The sequence below is a fragment of the Colias philodice genome, chromosome 9 (assembly GCF_061535455.1).
Source record: "Colias philodice isolate Cphi_HAF_F1 chromosome 9, ilColPhil1 Martin Lab GWU primary, whole genome shotgun sequence".
NCBI lineage: Eukaryota > Metazoa > Arthropoda > Insecta > Lepidoptera > Pieridae > Colias > Colias philodice.
The window spans coordinates 12,285,611-12,311,428 of NC_143094.1; the positions used below are offsets into that span (position 1 = coordinate 12,285,611).

A 25,818-nucleotide genomic window follows, 5' to 3' on the forward strand; every position below is an offset into this window, starting at 1 on the left:
CAATGGAATAGTAATTTATTTTTTTTTTCTACAACTTTTGCTGTTACACTTTTCACACAAAACCTCAAATATCGAAATATCCCAGTTCGTGGATAAGACATAAAATAGCAAATTTTTTTTTAAATGAACAATAGAAAATACTGTCAAATTAAAACAAAAAATCGGCCAAGTGCGCGTCGGACTCGCGCACCGAGGACTCCGAGCAAACATATTTTTTCATTATGTTGCTTTTGTTGTATCTATTGTATATTATTATATATTATGTATATGTATATTGTTGCACAATTTTGTTTAAAGGATTTTTTTCTTTGTTTGTGCTTGTAAGTGCTTAAGTCGTTGCTTTTAACCAAATTTCAAGACTGTGTTCACGGGAACTACCTTGTAGGTTTTGATTGATGATTCCCTTGAAAGTATGTAGTTGCGAATTACAGAATATGCGGCTCTAATTGCTTTTTCTTCAGATTGCGTTGACATAGAATTTGAATTAAATAACAGATTTAAGTTATTATAGACCTGAGTTCTGAAGTGAATATCAATTAAATACATGTAGACGTTCATGAGTAAAGGGATTGTAAGTTAAAAAGTATTAAAAAAAATATTTTTATTTAATTTAATTAAATAATTAGGGTTTTCGCAGTTATTACTACATCTGTGCTATAACACGATATTTTTTACTCAATTTCAAGACTGTGTTTACGGGACAGGGTGCTCCCTGCAGGTATTGATTCCCTTGCTAATGTCGAAATCCTACGGTCTACGGTCCCTTGATGCTGTGAAAAATTCAAACGTTTTAGCCAACGCAATCAAAAGATGCAGCTGTAATTGCTGAAATTTTTCGACACCGCCCGCGGCTTCGCCCGCTTTCTCTAAAACCTTATAAATAATATACTATTCCTCTTGAATCACTCTATCTTTAAAAAAACTGCATCGAAATTCGTTGCGTAGTTTTAAAGATTTAATCATACATAGGGACATAGGCACAGAGACAACGACTTTGTTTACTAATTGCGAAAAGCATGAATTTTTCCTTAGATTATAATATAAAAAAATATTTTAAAATTTTTTTAACTTACAACCCTGTTACTCATGAACGCTGACATATATTAACTTGATATTCATACCAAAAACTCAAGTCTATAATACCTTTAGGGCGCGTTCCCACCGTGTCGTGACGACAGATAATCGTGTAGTTTTAAGTGTCGTGGCTTATATGTTTAAATGGAGGTGTTCACATTTAGAACGACACAATTTACTGTCGTCTACGACAGTTTTTGCAGTGACGACACTTTGTCGTGACAGTGGGAACGGCAAGCACGACAGTCGTAAAACGATAAAAAAACGTGGTGATGTGGACGGCAACTCTATGACGTCCATTGAACTCAGGAGAGTAAACGCACTGGTAATCACCAAGCGAACGCAGAGGCGACTAGATTTGTAGCTTGCTGATGATGTGTAAACGACAAAGCGACTGCCAGGAAACGATAAAATGTCGTCGCGATCCAATGGGAACAGCTAGATACGACAGTCGCTACACGATAAAAAAATGTTGACGACAAACAATCGTTATAATGGGAACAGGTAGAGACGACAGTCGTTGAACGATAAATTAGTCGTTACGACATAGTGGGAACGCGCCCTTACGCTATAATAAAATCAAACTTCTATGTCAACGAATCAGAAGATACAGCCGTAAATGCCGAAAAATTTCGCAAATTTTGACATTCGCAAGGGAATCAAAACTCAAAACCTACAGGGTACTTTTCGTAAGCTCAGAATCTTGAAATTCGGTACAAAGCAACATCTTATAGTACAGATACAGGAATAATTGCAAAAAATATATATTTTTCAAGTTTGTCTGCCTATCAAGACCCTTTTTCTCAGGAACGCGTGGAGGTATCAATCTGAAATTCATACCGAATACTCAAATCTACGGTTCCTTATAGCTGTGAAAAAATCAAACTTATAAGCCAACGCAATCAAAAGATACAGCCGTTTATGCCGTAAATTATCGCAAATTTCGACATTATCGCAAGGGAATCAAAATCTATAGGTATTGTACTACTTCCTGTGAACACAGAGTTCTGAAATTTGGTTAAAAGCAAGGTCAGCACTGATGGAGGAAAAATTGCTAAAACATACATTTCATGCTTATCAACATTCGCAAGTGTTGCCAGGAATCAAAACCTACAGGGTACTTACTTCCCGTGAACACAGAATCTTGATATTTAATTTTTATTTAATAGAAACTTACGTCTTATAGCACAGATAAAGGAAAAATTGCAAAAAGCATAAATTTAATATTAAAATTTAATATTAAAATTAAAAACATATAAAATTTTTTGTACGGAACTCTTGGTTCGCCAATCCGACTCGCACTTGACCAATTTTTTTAAAATCTACGTATTAATTAAATTACCAAAATATAGCTTTTGAAAATTGACCACGTCTATGTGACCCCCCCCTGGCACTAAAGCTGGATCCGCCCTTGATAATTGTTAAGTTGTGGGCACACACTTTTCCTACAATAAATAATTCTTGATACCCAATCACCAAGAAACAAGACTTAGTTTGTAAAATTTCGGGATCAATAACTATAACTTAGCATTAAAAGCTAAAGCATTTCAATTAATCAAAAAGGTACTCACCCTTTCGACCTTAAGGCGCCTAATTACTATAATAACTATTAGATATGATTTTACGGACACCAGATGGCGCTGTTGTTTCTGACAGCTCTGCGTTACTTTGTTTGTTATAGTGTTTAACGCGTCGCACGCGCACACGCGACTATTTTAATTTGATTCTGTTGGGGCTTGTAGGGCTGCCTACTTATATGATTATTATATCTTTATTAATAGTCGTTGACTTGCTGCGTTTTAATATCAACTACCTACATCAATTAGGTAGCTGTGTAGAACCGCAGTACATTCTTATTACATTCAAACTAATATTTAACCCGGTCTCGCGTGTTTATTTCTTACAATATTATGATGGCAATTAGAAAAAGTACAAGTAGGTATGTGTCATCCTGAAGTATCCGAAATGTCCACAACATTTCAATATGTATTTATTTTGTGGCTATAGGAAACTTCTTATTTTAATTTTTCTGTTTTCATAATTATTATACGCATTGATTGATTGTACACCGTGATTGTACATGATACGCATTGATTTGATAAGTGATTAGATACTGATAAATAAATAAATAAATAATATTATTTCACAAATTTTCTTTAATTTCATTCCTATAAATACATATAAACGACAAGTCTAAGTTATTCTTTATAACATTCCATTCTGAAATATTTTTACAGCAATGGCAGTTGGCAACCCTAGTATTCACCCCGTGTTATTACAGGACAGATGAACTGCCGAACTTTCAAGTTCATTTCGTTATATTTACAGGGATATATTTAGATTTAAGTTAACAGTAATGAAGGTGGAAGAAACCGAATGTTATGAACATAAATGTACGATCGTGACACTGGCCGGTGTACCGGGATTATGATTTAGTGTGATAAAAATACATTTTAATTTATAAACAGTGAAGTAAATCTGGAGAAAGACTATTCGATTGAATAAATGTTCGTCTCGTCTTACTCAAAAAAATGTTGTGTGGTTTTATGAAACCACGGTAAAAGTGAAACTGTTCGAACGGTTCCGAACACTGCTTTGTGTAGCGCATGTCGCGTGTCGGTCGGCTGCCGAGTAGGTATACCTACTCGGCAGCCGCGATACACGCGACATGCGCTACACAGACCAAAAAGTTTGAGACGATGTAATAAAAGTTTCACTTTAAAAAAAACAAACATACAAAAATAACGAGGACGTTATTTTAAAACAAATTGCTTTCAAACTCAAATTCATGTAGTAAACGTGTTTTAAAGCTATTGTAAGGTTTTTATGCATCCCAATCAACACTTCCTATATTACAATTTATTTATATAATGCACTATTTGCTATTATTTTGTCAATGTTTACAACTGTTTCAGAGTGATAAAACATGACACCTATTTATTGAAAAAATTCATTTCTTACCTTTCTTTTGATTATAGATTTTTTAAGTGGCAATATGGCTATTGGCTAATTACCTTCTTGTCCCAATTTATTTACATGTTCTCTTTGTTCCAGGCCTGTGCTCCCCGCTATGTATCCTTCGTGACAGCCAAGCTGAACCAGCGGGATCCCGTGGGATCCTGCTTCGTTGCCAAAACACCTGATGCTGTTGATGTAAATGAGTTCTCTCCTTGTCGAAACTGTGAGTTCATGTTAAGGATATTTTCTATTATCGAATAATAAACTTGTATATGAATCCAGTTAAATATGCTGGTTTTGCAGAAATATGGGATTTAATTGATAGTACAATAGACAAACTACGAACAAAAATTAAACAATCATCATTGCCGTTTACAAAGGCCACCAAAAAATTAAAAAATAGAATGTCATTTGTATTCTTTTTTTTTTATTCCACGTGTCTGACTTCAGAGTAGTAGCCATAGACTATACAAATAAGATATCAAATCAAAGAATAAGAATTCAATTTCATAAAAGTAAAATAAAATATCAAACACACAAATATAAATGTAATTTTGCATAGGTACTTAAATTTAGTTTGAAGAATTTTATATCAAGTAATTACAAGGTAGGTAATTACTTATGATAATTTCCCAAAAAAGTTGCCATAACAGAGAAATGTTACGGTAAACTAAAATGGCGGCGGAACATAAAAGCGCGCGAAATAACCCGGTCACTTCCGCCGGTAATGGCGAATTGAGAAGTGAAATTAGCGTGACGATCACTCAGGGGCAAGCACGATTGGTTTTACATAACACTATTATGGTAAAACCTTTGGTAAAACATACATTTCTTATATGTATTAATAGTTACATTATTTATATGGGATATCTCCCTTATATATTGTGCTTGGAAAAATATGTATTCGCATGTTTTAAAACATATAATAATTATTATTATCTGTGTCTATCTGTGGTGGAAATATTATAATACTTCCCTCTATTGGTGTCATGTGTATATTATATTTGATATGTATTCTATAATGGTATTTTTAACACTTATATATTTTATAAAGCTTATTTCTATGACAATTATTTTTATGATATAATATTGTTTAGGGTTCCGCACGCAGGACGATGGTGAGTAAAGTAAATGGGTGTACAATGGATGTTTTCACGCATACACAGGAAAATAATCATTATTTAAATTTTAAACCGTTCACAGAGTCACAAAACATTTGTTGTTGTAACCCCACAAGACATTGTAAATAACTTCGTCATTGTCGTAGTATAACTTAGAAATGAATATATTTTTTAAATTTTATCACTGGTGATGTCTTTATAAACTACGATATGTAAAAAATAATTTAAGTTCCAAAATTAATTATAAATATTATAGGTTGAATAATTTTATCACACTTAGTGTGGTTTAAATAAATGAATAAATATAAAAAAATGTGCATGTAAAAATTCAATTGATGTAAGTATCTCCGTATGTGCTTCAGTTATAAATGTATAATACACACGCTTAGTGTTAGTAATCGATAATTTAAATAGTGTAGTTGTTACTTTTTTACTAAATTTATTTTTAATTTGAAATTTGAAATTTACAGACATTAAGTACGAAATTATTCAAGAAAAACATTCTTTTTCCAAATTGTTTCTATTTATAAAACAGTATTATTTTCCATTTAGTTATATCTAAAAATAATACAAAAATAGTACATATATGTATACTTTCACAAAAAAAAAAAACACTGACAAACTGAAGAAATTAGCATAATCTATGGTCTGTCACATGTTCCCGCCATAATCCCATTTGACGCGCGCATTCAAGTATAAGGGCGTATTCAGAAAGAAAGCTTGAAACTTATAAGCGCTTATCGGCGCTTGTCATGTTCATATATTTTCCTGCGCGGGTTACCAGCACTGACAGGAAAATATATGAACATGACAAGCGCCGATAAGCGCTTATAAGTTTCAAGCTTTCTTTCTGAATACGCCCTAAGTATTCTTTGCGCGCATTGCGCGCGATATTTTTTCATCTTTTATAAATTGATTTTTTTCAATTCCGCAGCAAGTCATGGTCAACGTAAGACCGGAGTGTGCCAAGCTGGTTTTTCAGCGGCTGTATCAAAGGTAAGTTAATGCAATATTAATAACAGTCATTTTCTTAATACCAAGGAGGCGGTCGGAATATAATTAATGTCGCTATAACAAATTATTATTATGCAATTTAAGTCAGTTAGTGATAAACTTCTCTGTTATTATTATATTGGGGTTTATCATAGCCAAATTTCTATTTTAACAAGTATTTTAAAAATACTTTTCTTTATAAAAACATGAGTCGTTCATAATATGACACGACATACTTAATAAAAATAGATTAAAGTTTATTTAAAAAATGCGAATGTTCTCACATTCTGTCGTATCGTTCCACGTCTGATAAGGAAGCAAATTAGCGACAATTTAAATTAGCGAAACACTATAAATTCATTGAATTTACGCTGCGTATGTAAACTGCAGTTCTTACAAAATGACTGTCATTATCGACTCGGACACGCTAATTAGTAATTCGTCGGTGAATTTGCAAAAAACCTTCAATATGCCGCAAAATGAATTGGCTGTACAAAATCGTAAATATATTCCGTGTACCGTTCGTCTTTTTATCCGCAGCGATTATTTTAACGTTAATTCGGGTATCGTAATTATTTAAGGCCATATATTTATTCACTCTATATGGCTTCTGTAAGTTAACCATAAATCGCTTTTATCGCGACGCACGTATATCGTGGACCCCATTTCGCGCCAAAAAATCCTAGTTCACGTAAAGCGTGATTTTACAATCGTGGGAAGAGCATTGCTGCGCATTATCATAGCGATCGCATCTGAGCGGGCACGTGACGCGCATGCGAACTAAGCTTATGAATTATTTAACTTTTATTGTTGCCAGCAAAAAGTATCGCAAAATAGATGACCGGGTCTATTCGGAAAATGGTTAAGATTGTTCTGTTTTATAGCTGTCTCTATTTGGTCTTGATGAATTGTATTGCGGTGCGTAATCTTGTATTCGATCGGTAGGCGTTCCATTCATCAATTTCCATTATTGGACTGTATTTTATAGACTTGTATAAACAATAGTGTTATGTAGCTTTATGAATGAATAGATAAAATGTTTTTCAATTAATGGTATATAATATATATAAATTTATTTACTTCTTGTATCTGGCGTGCAACACCAATCCAGAGGAGGCGAGTAATTTGCTGCAAGTTCAACTTGACCACACTAAGGAGTGGTTAAACAAGTGGCGTATAAAAGCTAGCGTCCCAAAATCTCACCACATTACGTTCACTTTACGACGCGAAAACTGCCCAGCACCCAAATTAGGTAACAACACCCTACCACAATCAACCTGTGTCAAATACCTGGGTTTCTATCTGGACAGAAGGATGACATGGAAAGAACATATTAAAAATAAGCGAAATGAAGTGAATTTCAGATTCAGAAACTTACTTTGGCTTCTTGGGAGGCAATCAAGTCTATCCCTGAGCAATAAACTAAGAGTCTACTGCTCTGTAATTAAACCGATTTGGACTTATGGAATCCAGTTGTGGTCATCAGCAAGCAAATCAAATATAAACTGCCTACAAAGAACACAGAATAACATTCTCAGAGTGATATCTGCTGCTCCATGGTACGCCCGCAATACAGAAATCCACGAATATCTGGAAATGCCTACAATCACAGAAGAAGCAAATCGCTTTACAACTAAATACAAAGATCGTTTGACATCCCATCCAAACCCACTATCACACATACTCCTACAGCCTAAAGCTATACAAAGACTGAAGAGAGCCGACGTGCTCCCTAATTAAGACGAACTAAGGCACTGGCCTTAGCTTCGCCCAATCGTCCACACATTTCAACCGATCTGCTTATAGTTTTTCTGACTGATTGCAGATATGTAACATCAAAAAAAAAAAAAAAAAAAAAAAAACTTCTTGTATCTAGGTACTATAGGTACAAGAAGTAAATAAATTTATATATTCCCGGAAATTGACGATCATCAGATTTTTATGATCTTCTAATGAGTATGTGCGATATAATGAATACATATAAATAGTACATACTTTAGCATTGTTATTATGCGAGACCACGTAAAGGACCAGTTGCTGAGATGAGGCTAGAGATTAGCAATATTACACCAGAAGCATAGAAAGATGATATCTTTTCGACGAACCCGAGGCATGTATTGCATAAATTTCGTTCTACCTGCTAAGATCTTCAGCGAAATATATTTTTTAATAAAAAAAAAGTTATCAATCTTTGCAACTTCATCTCAGAATTTAAATAAAGAACTCAAAAAAACCTTTCAAATATAAAAGAAGGCATATAAATTTACGCATAAAAAACAATTTAAATTTTTCATTCAAATAAGTAATAACCTTTTTTTTCTTCTATTTTACGTTTAAAAATTAGAACGAATAACATAATTTCGAAGACAAATTAATTTCTCATAAGTTAGTTACAATTTAACAAATATGTACGTAGAAAAAATAGGAACGAGTAAACTTAGTATATCTTAAAAGTAGGAAGCAATAAATTGAAAAGATATTTACCATAAGATGTAAAACCTCTTTGGTGGGCCGTATACCATAGACGTGCCATAGTCTCAGATTCAACCGTGAAGCATTTACTATTCGCCTAAGATGCATTACAGAACGCTGTCCAGACATTTTACGAGCTACTTGAAATAATTTTATTTCTCCCTGCCTTTTTCTTATGCAAAACAAAATTCCCTGTCATTGCAACGTCTTAAACATTCTTTGTGGTTCTACAAACATGGTTTCGGAACGCAGCCGTAAACGGCGGCCATTTGCAGACAATGGCGTTGGCGGGAAAAGCGATACGCGCGCCATTTCGAAATTGAATCGACGACATTTAGGGATTTGTCGGAATAATTGTTGTGTTTATTTATTGTTGAAGGCGTGCACATTACAACTGTAAGGAGTATTATCCAACAGGTACCAATGCTCTTACTTATAGGTATATTTTATTTGGAAAATTTTAAAAACATTTGCTTGTCAAAATAATTATAATAATTTTTATCTTGGTTTACGTTTGGGGCTAGTACAAGTAATTTAAATTTAAAACTAGATATTAGATTCCTTCTTATATCGTTGGAAGTACTTTTTTAGTTAAAAACATAACCTCAACCTTACAGGGGTTTCTCCTGTCTTTAACATTCAATTGTGAACGTTTCCTAGAGAAAATTAGCATGAAGTGAACAGGTTATAGGTGCGTTATGGGGTTTTAAACGGCTTCATTTTATCACCACTAATAGAATATTCAATTATTCACGGCTCTACTTAGCATCGCTGTGACATGTTTTATTCGTTGGACGTGCTTATGCAATTGCTACAGAAATATTATTTTCAATTATCCCTTGGGAATAATAGAATAGAAATGGTTGGACGTCGACAATGGCGTATTATATACGTACTTCATATTATTGGTTTCTAACTTTTTATGTATTGGATAAAAATAATCACACTAGAATATTTATTATAAGAGAAAAGTTTTACGTGAACGACTTAAGTATAGGCGTATATATACGAAATCAAAACGAAATGTTTTATAATAGAAATCATAGTTCACATCAACATTTAGTTTTTAGTTGTATTTTGTAATTGTAATATTAAAATTTATTGTCATACGTAAAATCGATTTAATTGAAGCATCTTTAATTTTAAGCTATATTTAAATTTAAAACAAACCACGAAAAAACGTTTTTTAATAAATTAACCAAATACAACACGTATCTCAAGCGTCGAATTTTAAAAAGATTTAAAAAACTTATAATAATTTTATAATACTTATAAAAAACATTTATTCATTCAATAAACAAGATTAAAATTTGTACAACCTATTTATTTTACATTGTCTTCTAAGAACCTACAAACAACTATCATATTTTTTGCGCATTCAAATGTTTACCTTTTACTTTCACTACATCCGTTCTCGCAATTTAAAACAAATAAACAAAAAAGTCGTGTGAACGAAGATCACAAGATGGCCTCCCAATCGCCATGTGCACTGATTTGTCACAAACCTCTCGAGATTAGTTTTTATTGGCTTTATGGGCTCCATATTAGTGCATCCGACTTGTCTGTTAGAATGTTGTATTTCTCATTTACTAGTAGTATGTTAAGGGTTGTTTGCTTTAGTACTTAGTAAAGTATTTTTTAATAAACAGATAAATCTGTTTTGAATATTTAGCTCACAAACAACATTACATAAGTAATTCAACAACTGTTCCAATTTCCATTCATAATTTGGTCATTTCAAGTTTTGTTTAAGGAACAATAGGGTTTGCTTTATCTTACTAGCCTATAATTTATTGTGTCCATATCAAAATTCATAAAATCCAAAGATTAAGCTGCGGCGTTAAAACAGACATTCAATACTTTCGTATTATAGTAGCAACGACAACGCTGAACATCGAGCAAAAAGCCCCTCTTCTCAATAAATAACTCATACCAATTCAATGATTTATTATAAAATATGAGTGTTTCATCGACTTTTTTTACGGAATCGTTTGACAAGCACAAACGCGCCCGCCTGCGCCGACTACGCTGTTCTGTATATGGCTTGACGGCGCTTGCGCATATTTATTGATCAACCGGCGCCTACGCTCGATCTCTTTGTATGATCTTGTGACACATCCTTCGGATGGATATAGGAAATACTATTATGTACATATAAAAATATATGGCGTTATATAGATGACATTGCAATTGCAATTGCATGCAAAGCCGCTGACAAAAGGTCAGTAATTTAATTATTTATTTTTCGCTATTCACAATATAATAGGCACGTACCTTATATGAAAAGCTACATTAACTTTTATACAGGTTTTTCATCATTCAATATTCACTTATAAACTTTCATTTCAGTTTACTCTCGATCTATATTCATCCCAAAAAGTTATATTCTTTCATTTCATATCTAAACTTTAAATATCAACCAAAAATACATTCTTTTCAAAACTTCGATACGTTACTATAACCGGCGCCATTCCAATGCTTTTATTCTTATTACTCCAAATAATTTGACTCCATTTCCTCCATATGATAAAGTGGATCTTCACACATGAACCACTATACTTATCGAGCACTCCACAAGATACCCTGAGTGCTACCATAAAACGTATTGATACTTTAAACAATTATTCACACGCATTATAAGTATGCATTTTTAACAAGATGTAAAACATGTTGATTACAATACTACGCTGTATTATATTTAAAAGCTCGGCATTTGTGGAAAAATAAAATAGTAAAGAAATTATCTTACCTATTACAAGATTACAATGTAATCTAAATTATCTTTTATCACATTTTTATAGCGTAGAAGAAGTTGAATAAATATTATCGTTCTAAATTACTTACTTATGTTTAAAATTTCGAACAATATTGCAACTATATTAATAAAATTTAAGTTCATACTACTGCCTTTGTTTAATGTTTTATTTATTTTTATTTACAGGATGGACAAAGGCTTTTTATGGGAGCTCCTGGTAGCTTTTACTGGCAAGGTGAGATTTTGAACAGTTTATTATCATTTCTAGTATTTTATAATTTTAAGCTAATCAAACAATCTTTTTTTTAATTAAAAACTGAATTTATTAATTAATTGTATTTATTCGATTGTTTAATTAGCAAAAATCTATTCTCAGTAGATGTATTTGTGATTCTGAATGTTAATAAAAATCCACAGGGAGAACGTTATCGATAGATCCTAGTGCAAGGTTCAACTACTATATGCCGAAGGAAGGTAAAACAACCGTCTGACCTCGTAACATCTTAACCGAATAACATAGCGACGGCTTACGAACGCATAATCCAAACAAAATAATTGCCCAATCATTTAGCTTTAATTTAATTGTTGAAAATTTGAGTCATTCTTAGTCAAATCTTTTCCAGAAACTTAAATCGCATGAACCATTTTAAATCTTGCTCAAATGTTCACAATTAAAATAAAGCAGTCTATTCATGCAGCTGTCGAACCATCTAGAACGCGTTGGTACGGATGAGGCGTGAATAGCTCCATCATCGGCTTTCCATACATCGTTGTCCTGAAGGTTTCCGTTCCATAGTTTAGTCTTTGCACGAGTTAGTTGCTCTATAGTGGCATAGTGCAGTGCTAACTTCTTGTTCTCCTGTCCATCTTAAATTGTTCTATTATCTATTACTTCAATCAATATTTATTTCATTGCTGTTCATGAGAGGTCTACAATCGAATCAAAAAGGCAACATTTAAAACATCCTTGTTTATTTTATTATTTGATGACGGTGATTTCCAAAACTTCGGACAGCTGTACAAAACCCCATTTAATCAAATTTAACAGATCCCATAAATTAAAATAGATGAGGGTACACGGTTTGAACCGGTATTACGATTAGAATGGGTTAAAGAGGTTTAATTAACGCTTCAAACATACGCCCATTGCTTAAAAACTAATGTATAGTGGAAATGATTTAAGTTCCTCTCCTATTGGCTTTAAAATTAATTGGTCGCTACGATTTGGTGGTCTTAACATGATTAAAATTATGGTGATTAAATTTTGAGGTGTGATTCCTAATGTGATTTAAATTAATTGTTGTTTCTTTATTTTACGATCGTTCGTAAAAATTGGTGTGTCGAGTTGTATTGAAAAATAACTTTTGTCTAAATTTTACGCTATATCGATTGAGGTTGATTTGATTCATTGAATGCATCGTCACGAGCTTTTCGTCAGGTCATCAGTCTCATTCATTTTTATACTTTTTAACTTAGCTTGATGTACAGTTCCTAATTATGCTTGTTAAATGTCAAATACTTCAATGAATACATGAAGTTATTTGCAATTAAACTCAATATCGTGTCTACTAACTACTTTAAAAAAGTAAAAAGAGATGAAAGCCTAAGCTTATTTGACCGAACATAAATGCATAAAAAAGTTAAAAGGACATCACAGAACGCTAATCTCTCTCCAGGGCCTGTGGCTGCCTATTTGTCCCTTTCTATACAAATTCTTTATTTTAGGTCAACTTAAAGTGCAGACGCTAAATCAAAGACCAGTACTTATATCGACGCCTGAAGCCAGTCCGAAGTATGATGACTCGTACATGGGATACTCTGTGACTGTTGGTGACTTTGCTGGTCAGGGCATTCAAGGAGTAGCAGTCGGTGTTCCCAGAGGATCAGAATTAAGAGGCTTGGTAAGATTCTTGGAAAATACATATTTATCCGATACCAAAAGTTACATTTTAGAAACATATTGCATAAGATTTTACTTAACCAAATCTGTGTGACAATACATAGCGATATTTTCATTTCAAATGAATCAAAAAATAAAACTAAAAAAGTACAATTATGGGATCTTTATTTCATTACTTATTTAAATTATTTTCTTTTTCAGGTCGTATTATACACTTGGGAACTCCAGAACATAAAGAACATCAGTGGCTCTCAAATCGGTGCTTACTTCGGGTACAGTTTGGCGAGTGGTGACATTGACGGTGATGGAGCTGATGATATCATTGTGGGGGCTCCAATGTTCACCAAGCCTAAGAGCGATGGTTATGAACATGGCAGGGTATACGTTATCTATCAAGGGAAGAATAGGGTAAGTTTATCTTCCTATGATGAAGATATTACTAATATTTTTCCATGATAGAAAATCAACAAGTAAATTAATATTAATCATTATTTTTTTACAGTCATTTTCGAAAAACCACGCAAGAACTGGAGAAGTATCACGGGGTAGATTTGGTCTCGCAGTCACTTCACTTGGAGACATCAATTACGATGGTTTTGGAGGTCAGTACTTTTATTTACAATCAGCTACAATAATGTATCATAACAGTGGTAAAGAAAAATGCTTGAATTTCACTTAAAATATCGCATACCATTACGTTTCACAACCGTGTTATTTTGTTTGTTATCGTTAAAAGAGATGTCTGGAATATCATTTCTGACATGATATGTAATACCAAGTTTTATTGAACATTTATTAATTCACATCATTTAGCCATCGATCATTTTATCATATTTTTACTAAACCCTTTTCAGACATAGCAGTAGGTGCCCCTTACGGTGGTGAAAATGGCCGTGGTGTAGTATACATCTACCACGGTAGTGAAATGGGTATCGGAGAGAAGTACTCCCAAGCGATCACCGCTGAAGAAATCAGTCCAACCCTTACTACCTTTGGTTTTTCATTATCTGGGGGTGTGGATCTGGACAATAATAACTATACGGATTTGGCTGTTGGTGCTTATAAGTCGGACAGTGTCGTGTTTTTGAAGTAAGTCCTGAATAATGAATTTTTTTGTATGAGCATTTCGATCTAATTAATTTTTACAATATTTTAAACTACAAACAGAATTCAGTAAAATCCTTAAAACCTTTCAACTTCCGAAATCTTCATGATTTAGACAAAAAATATCATTATGAAATACTTAGTTGGGTGAAATATGATGGCAAAATAAATTTCTTGTCATCATTGCATATTAACACTAGGATAAGATTTTACTAATACTGTATGGGCTATGTGGCCTGAAATAAATAAATTTTATTTATTTATTTATTGCACTTAATTTTATCATCGTGATTCTAGTTTTATATAGTATTCTGACTTTCGCAGTTTCGACTCATTAGCATTAGAAAAAATCTCTGTTTAACAAAGAAAAAGACCACGAAAAGCAAAAAATCTTCTTTAGATTTTAGCTTACGAGACTAATATTAACCAAAATCTTTCCAGATCCCGTCCAGTAGTAAAAGTAATGGCTGACGTGAAGTTCATGGGGGAAAGCAAGTTAATATCCCTAACTGACAAGCGCTGTCGGCTCGCGAACGGGACGCAGGTTGCGTGTGCGCAGCTTATGTTCTGCTTAACTTATAATGGGGTCAATGTGGACCAGCAGATCAGTGAGTAATTTTGGAGATTTAGAGATATCTTAATATATATAAATCTCGTGTCACAATGTTTGTCCGCAATGGACTCCTAAACCACTTAACCGATTATAATAAAATTCGCACACCATGTGCAGTTCAATCCAACTTGAGAGATAGGATAGTTTAAACATGTAGGTACCACGGGCGAAGCCGGGGCAGACCGCTAGCACCTAATATGGAGCTATTATTTAGAAAATAGTTCATTAGTTTTGAGTAGATTTAAAGATCGAATATGGTAGTAAGTTCTTGTGGTATGGATAAAATGGTCAAAATAAGAAATTGTTCTTGTTGTTTATGGGCAAAATGGTCAAAAGAAGACAAGAGTATGATAGACTTGAATACTAGTACTTCAGAATTAAGAATTTGACTGGTGTATGATGAGGGACTTATTTGAACTTTGAAATTGACAAAAATAGAGCATTTAATAGTTGTTTTCTAAATATTATGCTCTTCTGGAGTACATTATCTAACATCAGTGTATGTGATGATGAGGTTAGATATGCTTTAGGTCAAGATTAATCAATTTAATTAGATTTTATTCCCTTTTCTAGCGGAAGGATATATTTGCTACTTCGGTGAGTCGTAGAGGCAGCACAATTGGCAGTAGATGGCAAAATTTTATGTTAAACGCAATATCATTTTCAAATTTATAATTCGTGGCTTGCGAATTTTAAATTTCTCTAATGCAATTGCGTATGTAAATACAACTAGACAAAATTCACTTTGTTTAAAAAAATGTATTATACAAGTAGCAGAGTATCCATAGTGGTCGAATAGATGTCATCGTTCATTTGTCACAAATCATAATTAATATTTAAGAAGCAGAAAGTATTTGCCTAAGAACCGATAGTGATGTAGTGGTCGACATCAATATTTCGGAGTTATTGACAAACACATCGACTGTAGTAAAACATTTTTGCATGGCCACAAATCCTTTAGAGGATATCACTGTAATACTAAAAAAAATGGTTGTCTGTAAAGTCGGTTTACTGACGATAGTTGAACGTGACAACGTCCGATTGTGCTTCTTTGTCGCTCGTTCCGCGCTCTCGCTTGCACTTCAAGCCTTACATGGAACGCCTCAGAGCGAGGTAACGCCGCATGAGTCATGTTTTTTCGTGCAGTCGGCTCTATCGAATTATAAGATATTGTCACGTCAAAATAATAAAGAGAAGAAGGAAATTTAACGATTTCTGCTTTTACAGATTTCGAAGTAACTTTAGACCTGGATTCCCGCCAAAAGACAAGCAAACGGATGTTCCTGATGGAGAGCAGACAGACAGTTTACAAGACGCACATTTTGTTGACTCAGGGACAACAGGAGTGCAAGGAGGCTATGGTTTATTTGGACGTAAGTATTGGCAACTTTAGCAACTTAATATCTTATTACTGTTTCAATTAATTCTTAGGCTCTAACTATCATTAATTACGTTAAGTTTCCTGGGTGTATCCAGTTAAATACACTTTCCTTTTCTGTTTGATCTGAAGTATTATTTTCTATTTTTTAATTATTTTCTAGCAGAAGCATCTGCCACTTTTGTAAAGGTGTTTGCCGTTGTATCGTACTCTAATTGGTTTTTATCCAAATGGTAATCACTATGATTTAAACACCATTACCATCAGCAGTTGACAAGATCTCCCATAAAATATAAATTAATAAAGAATAGAAAAAATTCGATCACGAGGCGAGATTCGAACCCTCATTCTTTCACGCCGCTCGGATGCTTTATATTTATAACTAGCGGTCCGCCCCGGCTTCGCCCGTGGTACATATTTCGCAATAAAAGGTAGCCTATGTTCTTTCTCAGGGTTTAAAGATTATCGGTGCCAAATTTCATCAAAATCGGCCTAGTAGTTTATGCGTGAAAACCATACATACATACAAACCTTTCCTCTTTATAATATTAGTATAGATTAATGCCATAAAACAAAAAATATCAAGATCTATACATTTCCCCCACAGGAAGAAATCCGCGACAAGCTCACCCCCCTCGAGGTCCGTCTGACCTACGCCCTCATCCAACCCTCCGGGGGCTCGGTTCCCCCCGTACTAGATAACACGCACGTGTCTGCGGCTGACGCGTTGCACATACAGAAGAACTGTGGACCTGATAATGTGTGTGTACCGGATCTGCGAATGGCTGTTACTACGTGAGTATTGGGGCGGGCATATGAAAATGAAAAATGTAATGAAAAATGGCATATAGTCTAGTTACGTATAAGGGTAGTTTTGATTAGGTTCTTTGGAAGACTTCCCCACTATAAAAAAAAGGTTGGTTAGGCTACTCTCTTGGAAGGTCGGATAAGCTAAGCTTTTATACAACTTGCGTATGTCTCTTCCGCACTTTGGAAATACATATCTAGTTCGTGCACGTGATACTTATGAATATCTACTAGAAGTTGTAACTATATTATATACTGTCTAGGGCTCTTAAAGAGTAAAAACCATTTGACGTAAATAAACACACTTTCACCTTAACAAAAATTGGACGTAAATAATCCAGTAACTTTCACTTTATTAGCTTTTGAAAAAAGATTAGAAACATTGAGACAAATCGCAACATAACTATATCCTATCAATCTTTGTGTATCCTCTACTATTAATACTTTCCATATATCATACCAAATTACCACTTCTATAAAAATGATATCTCAATATTTTTTATTTTTATTTATAACTACCCTATTAACATTTTTTTTAAATTTAATCATTTGACTAGGCCAATAGTGAACTACGTGCTAGGCTCCGGTTCTGACGTGTACATCGACGTGCGCGTGGACAACGCGGCGGAGGACGCGTTTGAGGCCGCGTACTACTTGCGTCTGCCGCCCGGCGTTACTTACGCTAGGATGGAGAGATTGGATGCCAAGTCAGAGTATGTGGACTTACTTACTTACTTACACTTACTTATTTAATATCCTAAGGCCTAAGCTGGACAAAGGGCGTTAATAGTACTTCTACATCTCGATTTGACGAGATACCCAAAATCGAGAGTACGTGGAGATGGGATACAAACTAATCTGAATTAAAAAAATATATATAAATACATAAAACACAAAAAAAATTAGAAATAACTGAGACAAACATACGGACATTTCGCGTTGTCACGGCATCACGTGTGAACGGCTGAACCGATTTCAATAATTCTTTTTTTATTATATTCTTTGAAGTACGAGGATGGTTCTTGTGTAGAGAAAACGTAAATATGTACCACAGGCGAAGCCGGAGCGGACCGCTAGTTAATAATATAATTCATTTCACATTTCCAGTGCGGACACACAACCAATCTACTGCTCTATAAAGAACAAGGACAACGATGGCAACACTACGCTCAAATGTGATCTCGGCAACCCCATGGCTACTGGTCAAAGTGTACGTACATTTTGTTTATTATGAACACATTTCTTATAGTTCAATGTAATTTTTAAATTTATTTCTATAGATATAGCATGGTTTAGGTACCTCTTCAATCACCTAGATCTTTATTATGTCTTCTCTTCTCTTTTCTTTTCTTATTTAAACCTTTGTATTGCCCTGTTATCCTTTTGTGATCTAAAATAGCAAATTAATTATTAAACATAAGTACACACAAGAAAGCTCGTAACGCAAAAACGGCTTAATGAAAATTTGACGATTTTAAGTTTGAATCAGAATTAGGAAAACTTACAAAAAATCGTCCGCCCAACTCGTTATAGCTAATTCTACCATCTATGTTTGTTTGTTTCTTTGCTTGAACCCGCTTATCTCTGGAGCTACTGGTCCGATTTGAAAAATTCTTTCGATGTTAGATAACCCATGTATCGAGAAAGGCTCTATAATTATCATCACGCTAAGACCAACAGAAGCGGAGCACTGCGCGTAAAATCGCGGAGCACAGCTAGTTTCTAATAAAATATTTACATGTTCCAGGCAAATTTCCGCATAATCATGGAAGTAGATTCCCACGTGACGTCACTGAACTTCGACATGGAGACCAACTCCACGAACCCGGAGCAGGGAACCGACTTCGATAACGTGCGACATCTGCCCATCGGCGTAGTGATTAAAGCCGAGCTCTCTATTATTGGGTACGTGTAATTGTGTAAGGTAACCACAAATAATATAATACTAATAGAATATTGTTTGTTTATGGTGGGTGATTGACACATTTTATATTGAAATGTATTTAAAGGTATAATATTCTCAAATAGTTTTTAGCCTTGTAAATCCGGCTCGAAGGACCAATCGTCATTTAAACTGAATATCTTGCTTTCGTTTCTTTAATGGTGATCCATAAATGATAAAGGGTAGTAATAAAAGCTCCGATAATAAATTTAAAAATGTCCTTACTAAAAATATAATATTTACTGCCCGAAATACTAAATCTCCGACTACTTCTGTCCGACTAAAAATGACGAAACGACCGAATGATATACTTAAATCTTAGAAAAAATCTTATGACTGTTAATTGCTGTAATACTTTTTTACCATATAAAATTATGTTCTACTGATAACAATGCTTTGTAATTATTACCTTTACTTGCCAACTAGAAATTCATCAATTACATTTAATTTTTCATAAACTCTGTGCTATTTTTACTACAATGTTATACTTAAATTTCTATTGTTGGCGCTTGTCCAGAAAGTTATTAAAAATACAAAAATGTACTTACTATAATCATGAATTCTAGTTACTACAGGTACAGGGAGCAAAGAATAAAATAAAATTCAGTTTATTATATCTTTTTCTTTATTGTGGTTAATCTCTTATTGTTTTGTGGACGGTTTTCTGAACTTTCTGTTGCATATTTTTCTTTTAAGAAACCTAACCTAACCTAACCTAACGGCTAACCTAACCTAAACTTGATTTTTTTCTGCGCGTCGACGGAGCCCCGCTTCGCGGGGCTCCTATTTCTGTGTAGTTTTCTTTTTTAAGAAACCTAACCTAACCTAACCTAACGGCTAACCTAACCTAAACTTGATTTTTTTTTTGCGCGTCGACGGAGCCGATCGCGCGGTCCGACCAGTTTCGGTATTTTCATCAATGTTGAGAGTTAAAAAATATATTTGGTAACCAACACTAGAAAATTAAATAACTCATAAAATTCGTAAAAGAATGATTATTTTGACATGACCTCTGTTGTCAGTAACCCAGTAATCTCGTCGGAGGTTCAGTATTTTATTCAGAAGTTTAGTTTTGTTATTCGAAGTTTAATATATTTTTAAGTAGAAATGTAATTTGATTGTGTTCATAGGTGTCAGCAAAATTTAGGTATTTTATTCGGTATGCTTTGAATTTTTTTGTCGGTATATTATTATAACGCTGGTAAATTAGAATAAAAGTCGGACAGAGATAGCTGGAGATTTATTTATTTGTCGGAACCATTATTATTTTCCAATGATAAATTTGCTTTAGAATAGTTCAAAAATGCCTTACAAAAAGTATCATAATAGAAACTGAAGTGATAAAGCCATATTCATTACAGAAATGTAAAATTAATTAACAATATGATTATTTCAGGACATCAGACCCACCAGAACTCCATTACAACGCGTCGCTATACGATTCTCAAGATCTAAAAGACGATACGAAACTTGGACCTCAAGTGATTCACAAATACAATATCAAAAACGAAGGACCCTTCACTGTGGATGAGGCGGAAATATACATCATGTGGCCCTACCAGACCCTTACTGGTAAGTTGTGTTTTTAATAAGATGTATAAAACAAATGTATTAATTTTTGAGGTATAGGTACGACAGTAGCGCGTAATAATTTCAAAATATAAGAACAGCTCCGCGTTTGCAGAGTGACAGTCGCGCTGTAGTTTTGTGTGTGACATTTAATTTCAAAAATGGATTCCGACACGGTGAAATATTTCTACAACAAAGTAGAAATAAACAGTGCACATAATTTCCAGTTTTTTTAGGGTTAATTGTCTCTTCATTTTGCGTTTCACCACAATGTTTATGAATCTAAAATAAATCGTTCGGTATAGAATTAGTTCATATTTATGTGCGCTAGCATAACTGGCTCATTGCTGATTTAGCAGTACGCGCCGGCAGCGCACGATAGCCTCGCTTCTGTTTATAGATACTATTAAATTTGCATCTGTGGAGGTGTGCAAATTTATTTCAGTCGCGCAACTGCCGCGCAGCAGCGCTGCTGCCGCACTACTGAGTCGTTCTAAACGTCAGGAAACATGTCATTCATTTTGTTTCATTTATAAGATACTAGCTTTCCACCCGCGGCTTCGCCCGCGTTTTCAAAAAAAAAATTCGCATAGTTCCAGTTCCCATGGGATTTCCGGAATAAATCCATCCTCAGGTCTCAAACTATCTCTGTACCAAATTTGAAGTAAATCCATGCAGTACTTTTTGAAATTAGCCCGGACATACAAGTCATACAGACAAAAATTCCTAATTTATATTTTTGGCCTCCGGATCTATTGTAGATCACGCCCCAAGTATTCTTTTAAAAAAATATTCAATGTACAGTTTTGATTTTCCTACATTTTTTTATATGTATGACATAAATATTGTGTTCCAGGAGAAAATCTCCTGTACATGCTAGTCCAGCCGCAGTGGGTGGGCGCGCTGCAGTGCGACGCGGCGCGGCACGTCAACCCGCACAACCTGTTCGTGCAGAACCCGTACGCCTTCCTGCTGGCCAAGGAGAAGGACGGTCAGTATATATAACCTGCTGTACATGCTAGTCCAGCCGCAGTGGGTCGCGGCGCGGCACGTCAACCCGCACAACCTGTTCGTGCAGAACCCGTACGCCTTCCTGCTGGCCAAGGAGAAGGACGGTCAGTATATATAACCTGCTGTACATGCTAGTCCAGCCGCAGTGGGTCGCGGCGCGGCACGTCAACCCGCACAACCTGTTCGTGCAGAACCCGTACGCCTTCCTGCTGGCCAAGGAGAAGGACGGTCAGTATATATAACCTGCTGTACATGCTAGTCCAGCCGCAGTGGGTCGCGGCGCGGCACGTCAACCCGCACAACCTGTTCGTGCAGAACCCGTACGCCTTCCTGCTGGCCAAGGAGAAGGACGGTCAGTATATATAACCTGCTGTACATGCTAGTCCAGCCGCAGTGGGTCGCGGCGCGGCACGTCAACCCGCACAACCTGTTCGTGCAGAACCCGTACGCCTTCCTGCTGGCCAAGGAGAAGGACGGTCAGTATATATAACCTGCTGTACATGCTAGTCCAGCCGCAGTGGGTCGCGGCGCGGCACGTCAACCCGCACAACCTGTTCGTGCAGAACCCGTACGCCTTCCTGCTGGCCAAGGAGAAGGACGGTCAGTATATATAACCTGCTGTACATGCTAGTCCAGCCGCAGTGGGTCGCGGCGCGGCACGTCAACCCGCACAACCTGTTCGTGCAGAACCCGTACGCCTTCCTGCTGGCCAAGGAGAAGGACGGTCAGTATATATAACCTGCTGTACATGCTAGTCCAGCCGCAGTGGGTCGCGGCGCGGCACGTCAACCCGCACAACCTGTTCGTGCAGAACCCGTACGCCTTCCTGCTGGCCAAGGAGAAGGACGGTCAGTATATATAACCTGCTGTACATGCTAGTCCAGCCGCAGTGGGTCGCGGCGCGGCACGTCAACCCGCACAACCTGTTCGTGCAGAACCCGTACGCCTTCCTGCTGGCCAAGGAGAAGGACGGTCAGTATATATAACCTGCTGTACATGCTAGTCCAGCCGCAGTGGGTCGCGGCGCGGCACGTCAACCCGCACAACCTGTTCGTGCAGAACCCGTACGCCTTCCTGCTGGCCAAGGAGAAGGACGGTCAGTATATATAACCTGCTGTACATGCTAGTCCAGCCGCAGTGGGTCGCGGCGCGGCACGTCAACCCGCACAACCTGTTCGTGCAGAACCCGTACGCCTTCCTGCTGGCCAAGGAGAAGGACGGTCAGTATATATAACCTGCTGTACATGCTAGTCCAGCCGCAGTGGGTCGCGGCGCGGCACGTCAACCCGCACAACCTGTTCGTGCAGAACCCGTACGCCTTCCTGCTGGCCAAGGAGAAGGACGGTCAGTATATATAACCTGCTGTACATGCTAGTCCAGCCGCAGTGGGTCGCGGCGCGGCACGTCAACCCGCACAACCTGTTCGTGCAGAACCCGTACGCCTTCCTGCTGGCCAAGGAGAAGGACGGTCAGTATATATAACCTGCTGTACATGCTAGTCCAGCCGCAGTGGGTCGCGGCGCGGCACGTCAACCCGCACAACCTGTTCGTGCAGAACCCGTACGCCTTCCTGCTGGCCAAGGAGAAGGACGGTCAGTATATATAACCTGCTGTACATGCTAGTCCAGCCGCAGTGGGTCGCGGCGCGGCACGTCAACCCGCACAACCTGTTCGTGCAGAACCCGTACGCCTTCCTGCTGGCCAAGGAGAAGGACGGTCAGTATATATAACCTGCTGTACATGCTAGTCCAGCCGCAGTGGGTCGCGGCGCGGCACGTCAACCCGCACAACCTGTTCGTGCAGAACCCGTACGCCTTCCTGCTGGCCAAGGAGAAGGACGGTCAGTATATATAACCTGCTGTACATGCTAGTCCAGCCGCAGTGGGTCGCGGCGCGGCACGTCAACCCGCACAACCTGTTCGTGCAGAACCCGTACGCCTTCCTGCTGGCCAAGGAGAAGGACGGTCAGTATATATAACCTGCTGTACATGCTAGTCCAGCCGCAGTGGGTCGCGGCGCGGCACGTCAACCCGCACAACCTGTTCGTGCAGAACCCGTACGCCTTCCTGCTGGCCAAGGAGAAGGACGGTCAGTATATATAACCTGCTGTACATGCTAGTCCAGCCGCAGTGGGTCGCGGCGCGGCACGTCAACCCGCACAACCTGTTCGTGCAGAACCCGTACGCCTTCCTGCTGGCCAAGGAGAAGGACGGTCAGTATATATAACCTGCTGTACATGCTAGTCCAGCCGCAGTGGGTCGCGGCGCGGCACGTCAACCCGCACAACCTGTTCGTGCAGAACCCGTACGCCTTCCTGCTGGCCAAGGAGAAGGACGGTCAGTATATATAACCTGCTGTACATGCTAGTCCAGCCGCAGTGGGTCGCGGCGCGGCACGTCAACCCGCACAACCTGTTCGTGCAGAACCCGTACGCCTTCCTGCTGGCCAAGGAGAAGGACGGTCAGTATATATAACCTGCTGTACATGCTAGTCCAGCCGCAGTGGGTCGCGGCGCGGCACGTCAACCCGCACAACCTGTTCGTGCAGAACCCGTACGCCTTCCTGCTGGCCAAGGAGAAGGACGGTCAGTATATATAACCTGCTGTACATGCTAGTCCAGCCGCAGTGGGTCGCGGCGCGGCACGTCAACCCGCACAACCTGTTCGTGCAGAACCCGTACGCCTTCCTGCTGGCCAAGGAGAAGGACGGTCAGTATATATAACCTGCTGTACATGCTAGTCCAGCCGCAGTGGGTGGTAATGATAATAAAAGTGGCTTCCACTTTGCGATCAATGATGCGAAGTAATGATAAAGTCTATAGCCTTTCTCAATAAATGGGCTATCTAACACCGAAGGAATTTTTCAAATCGGACCAGTAGTTCCTGAAATTAGCGCGTTCAAACGAACAATAGTATAGATTGTTTTAATGTGAGATTTCATATTAGTGCATGCGAATGTATTGTTTAGAATAAATATAACAAACTTTCCTGTTCATTTTTTAAATATAATAATTGACTAAAGGAAGTTTTTTGCATGATTCATGTTATAATTGATAATATTTCTTGTGATTTATTTGTTCGCATATAAATGTCTTGGAACATGTAGTAAATACTATATTTGTTTTGTTAACAGCTATGATGAACAGTGACTTATATTCGGCTGCTCAAGTTGGTGAAGCTGGAACCTACTATGGACAAAGTAAGTGCACCAATTTCTTATTTATAACGGTAATTAAAACGCCTGTAATTATAATTATTTTTTGTGCCAAGTTACTAAAGTTTAAATTAATATTTCAACAGAATACTGGGAAGAAAATTATTCAGGTGTCATAGGTGGATCTCAAGCAGGCAGTGCTCAAGCTGGTGGTGCACAATATGGAGTTACCGGTGGCCAATTTTCTACCCAAGGACATTCCAGTCAAACTGGTCAATACGGTCAATCTGGTCAAAGTGGTGCTCAATTTAGTCAGAGCGGTGGCCATGTTAGTCAGGGTGGTGCTAAATTCAGTCAAAGTGGCAGTCAGTTTAGTCAGAGTGGTGGCCAAGTTAGTCAAAACGGTCAAGTTCACGGTAGTCAATTCAGTCAAGGAATGTCTAGTGGTCACTCTGGTGGTAGCTCTGGTGCAGTTGGCGGTCAAGGAGAAATACACACATACAACCGTACCTGGACAAGTGAAGATAACTTGAGCGTCGAAGAGCGGGAAGCACTAAGAAAGAACTTGGAAGTACTAGCTAAGAACCCCAATTATCAAACTGGCCGTGGTTTCCAAGGATCGCAAAGTGAAAGCCACTTTTATCAAGGCCAGGGACAGGGACAGGGTCAAGGCCAGGGTAATTACGGAAGCGTGAACTACGGACAAGCGCAAGGAGGTTATCAAAGCCAGGGTAATTACCAGGGCCAAGGTGGATATGGACAGAAGGTCTATGTATCTGGTGGTCAAGGATTCGAAGGTGGTTATGACAAGGATGGTCGTATTGTGCGAGTGAAGAATCGTACTGTGATCTATGATTCGAACCACAACATCATATCGCAGACGGAGACGAGCACTGAGTACGGATCGCTGGGCCATGAGGGTGAAGCTGGTAGCTCGTTCAATACGTGAGTATTTTAAAATTCATAAT

The 25,818-nt window shown here is 37.2% G+C and overlaps 1 protein-coding gene across 3 annotated transcripts in view; it reads left to right on the plus strand.

The window, feature by feature from the left end:
- if (integrin subunit alpha inflated) overlaps positions 1 to 25,818 on the plus strand; it is a 96,915-nt gene that overhangs the window by 65,230 nt on the left and 5,867 nt on the right. The window contains exons 4-22 of one of the 3 annotated variants that reach the window (XM_089699540.1): positions 4,129 to 4,255; positions 5,130 to 5,150; positions 6,088 to 6,149; positions 11,560 to 11,608; positions 11,791 to 11,847; positions 13,099 to 13,274; positions 13,475 to 13,681; positions 13,776 to 13,875; positions 14,128 to 14,362; positions 14,819 to 14,985; positions 16,218 to 16,363; positions 16,976 to 17,163; positions 17,733 to 17,888; positions 18,283 to 18,385; positions 18,923 to 19,080; positions 20,514 to 20,689; positions 21,543 to 21,677; positions 24,830 to 24,895; positions 24,997 to 25,795. In XM_089699540.1, the coding sequence (XP_089555666.1) occupies positions 4,129 to 4,255; positions 5,130 to 5,150; positions 6,088 to 6,149; positions 11,560 to 11,608; positions 11,791 to 11,847; positions 13,099 to 13,274; positions 13,475 to 13,681; positions 13,776 to 13,875; positions 14,128 to 14,362; positions 14,819 to 14,985; positions 16,218 to 16,363; positions 16,976 to 17,163; positions 17,733 to 17,888; positions 18,283 to 18,385; positions 18,923 to 19,080; positions 20,514 to 20,689; positions 21,543 to 21,677; positions 24,830 to 24,895; positions 24,997 to 25,795 (3,128 nt within the window). The remainder of the gene's footprint in view (positions 1 to 4,128; positions 4,256 to 5,129; positions 5,151 to 6,087; positions 6,150 to 11,559; positions 11,609 to 11,790; positions 11,848 to 13,098; positions 13,275 to 13,474; positions 13,682 to 13,775; positions 13,876 to 14,127; positions 14,363 to 14,818; positions 14,986 to 16,217; positions 16,364 to 16,975; positions 17,164 to 17,732; positions 17,889 to 18,282; positions 18,386 to 18,922; positions 19,081 to 20,513; positions 20,690 to 21,542; positions 21,678 to 24,829; positions 24,896 to 24,996; positions 25,796 to 25,818) is intronic. The other 2 variants (XM_089699541.1, XM_089699542.1) reach the window with 2 other exon arrangements.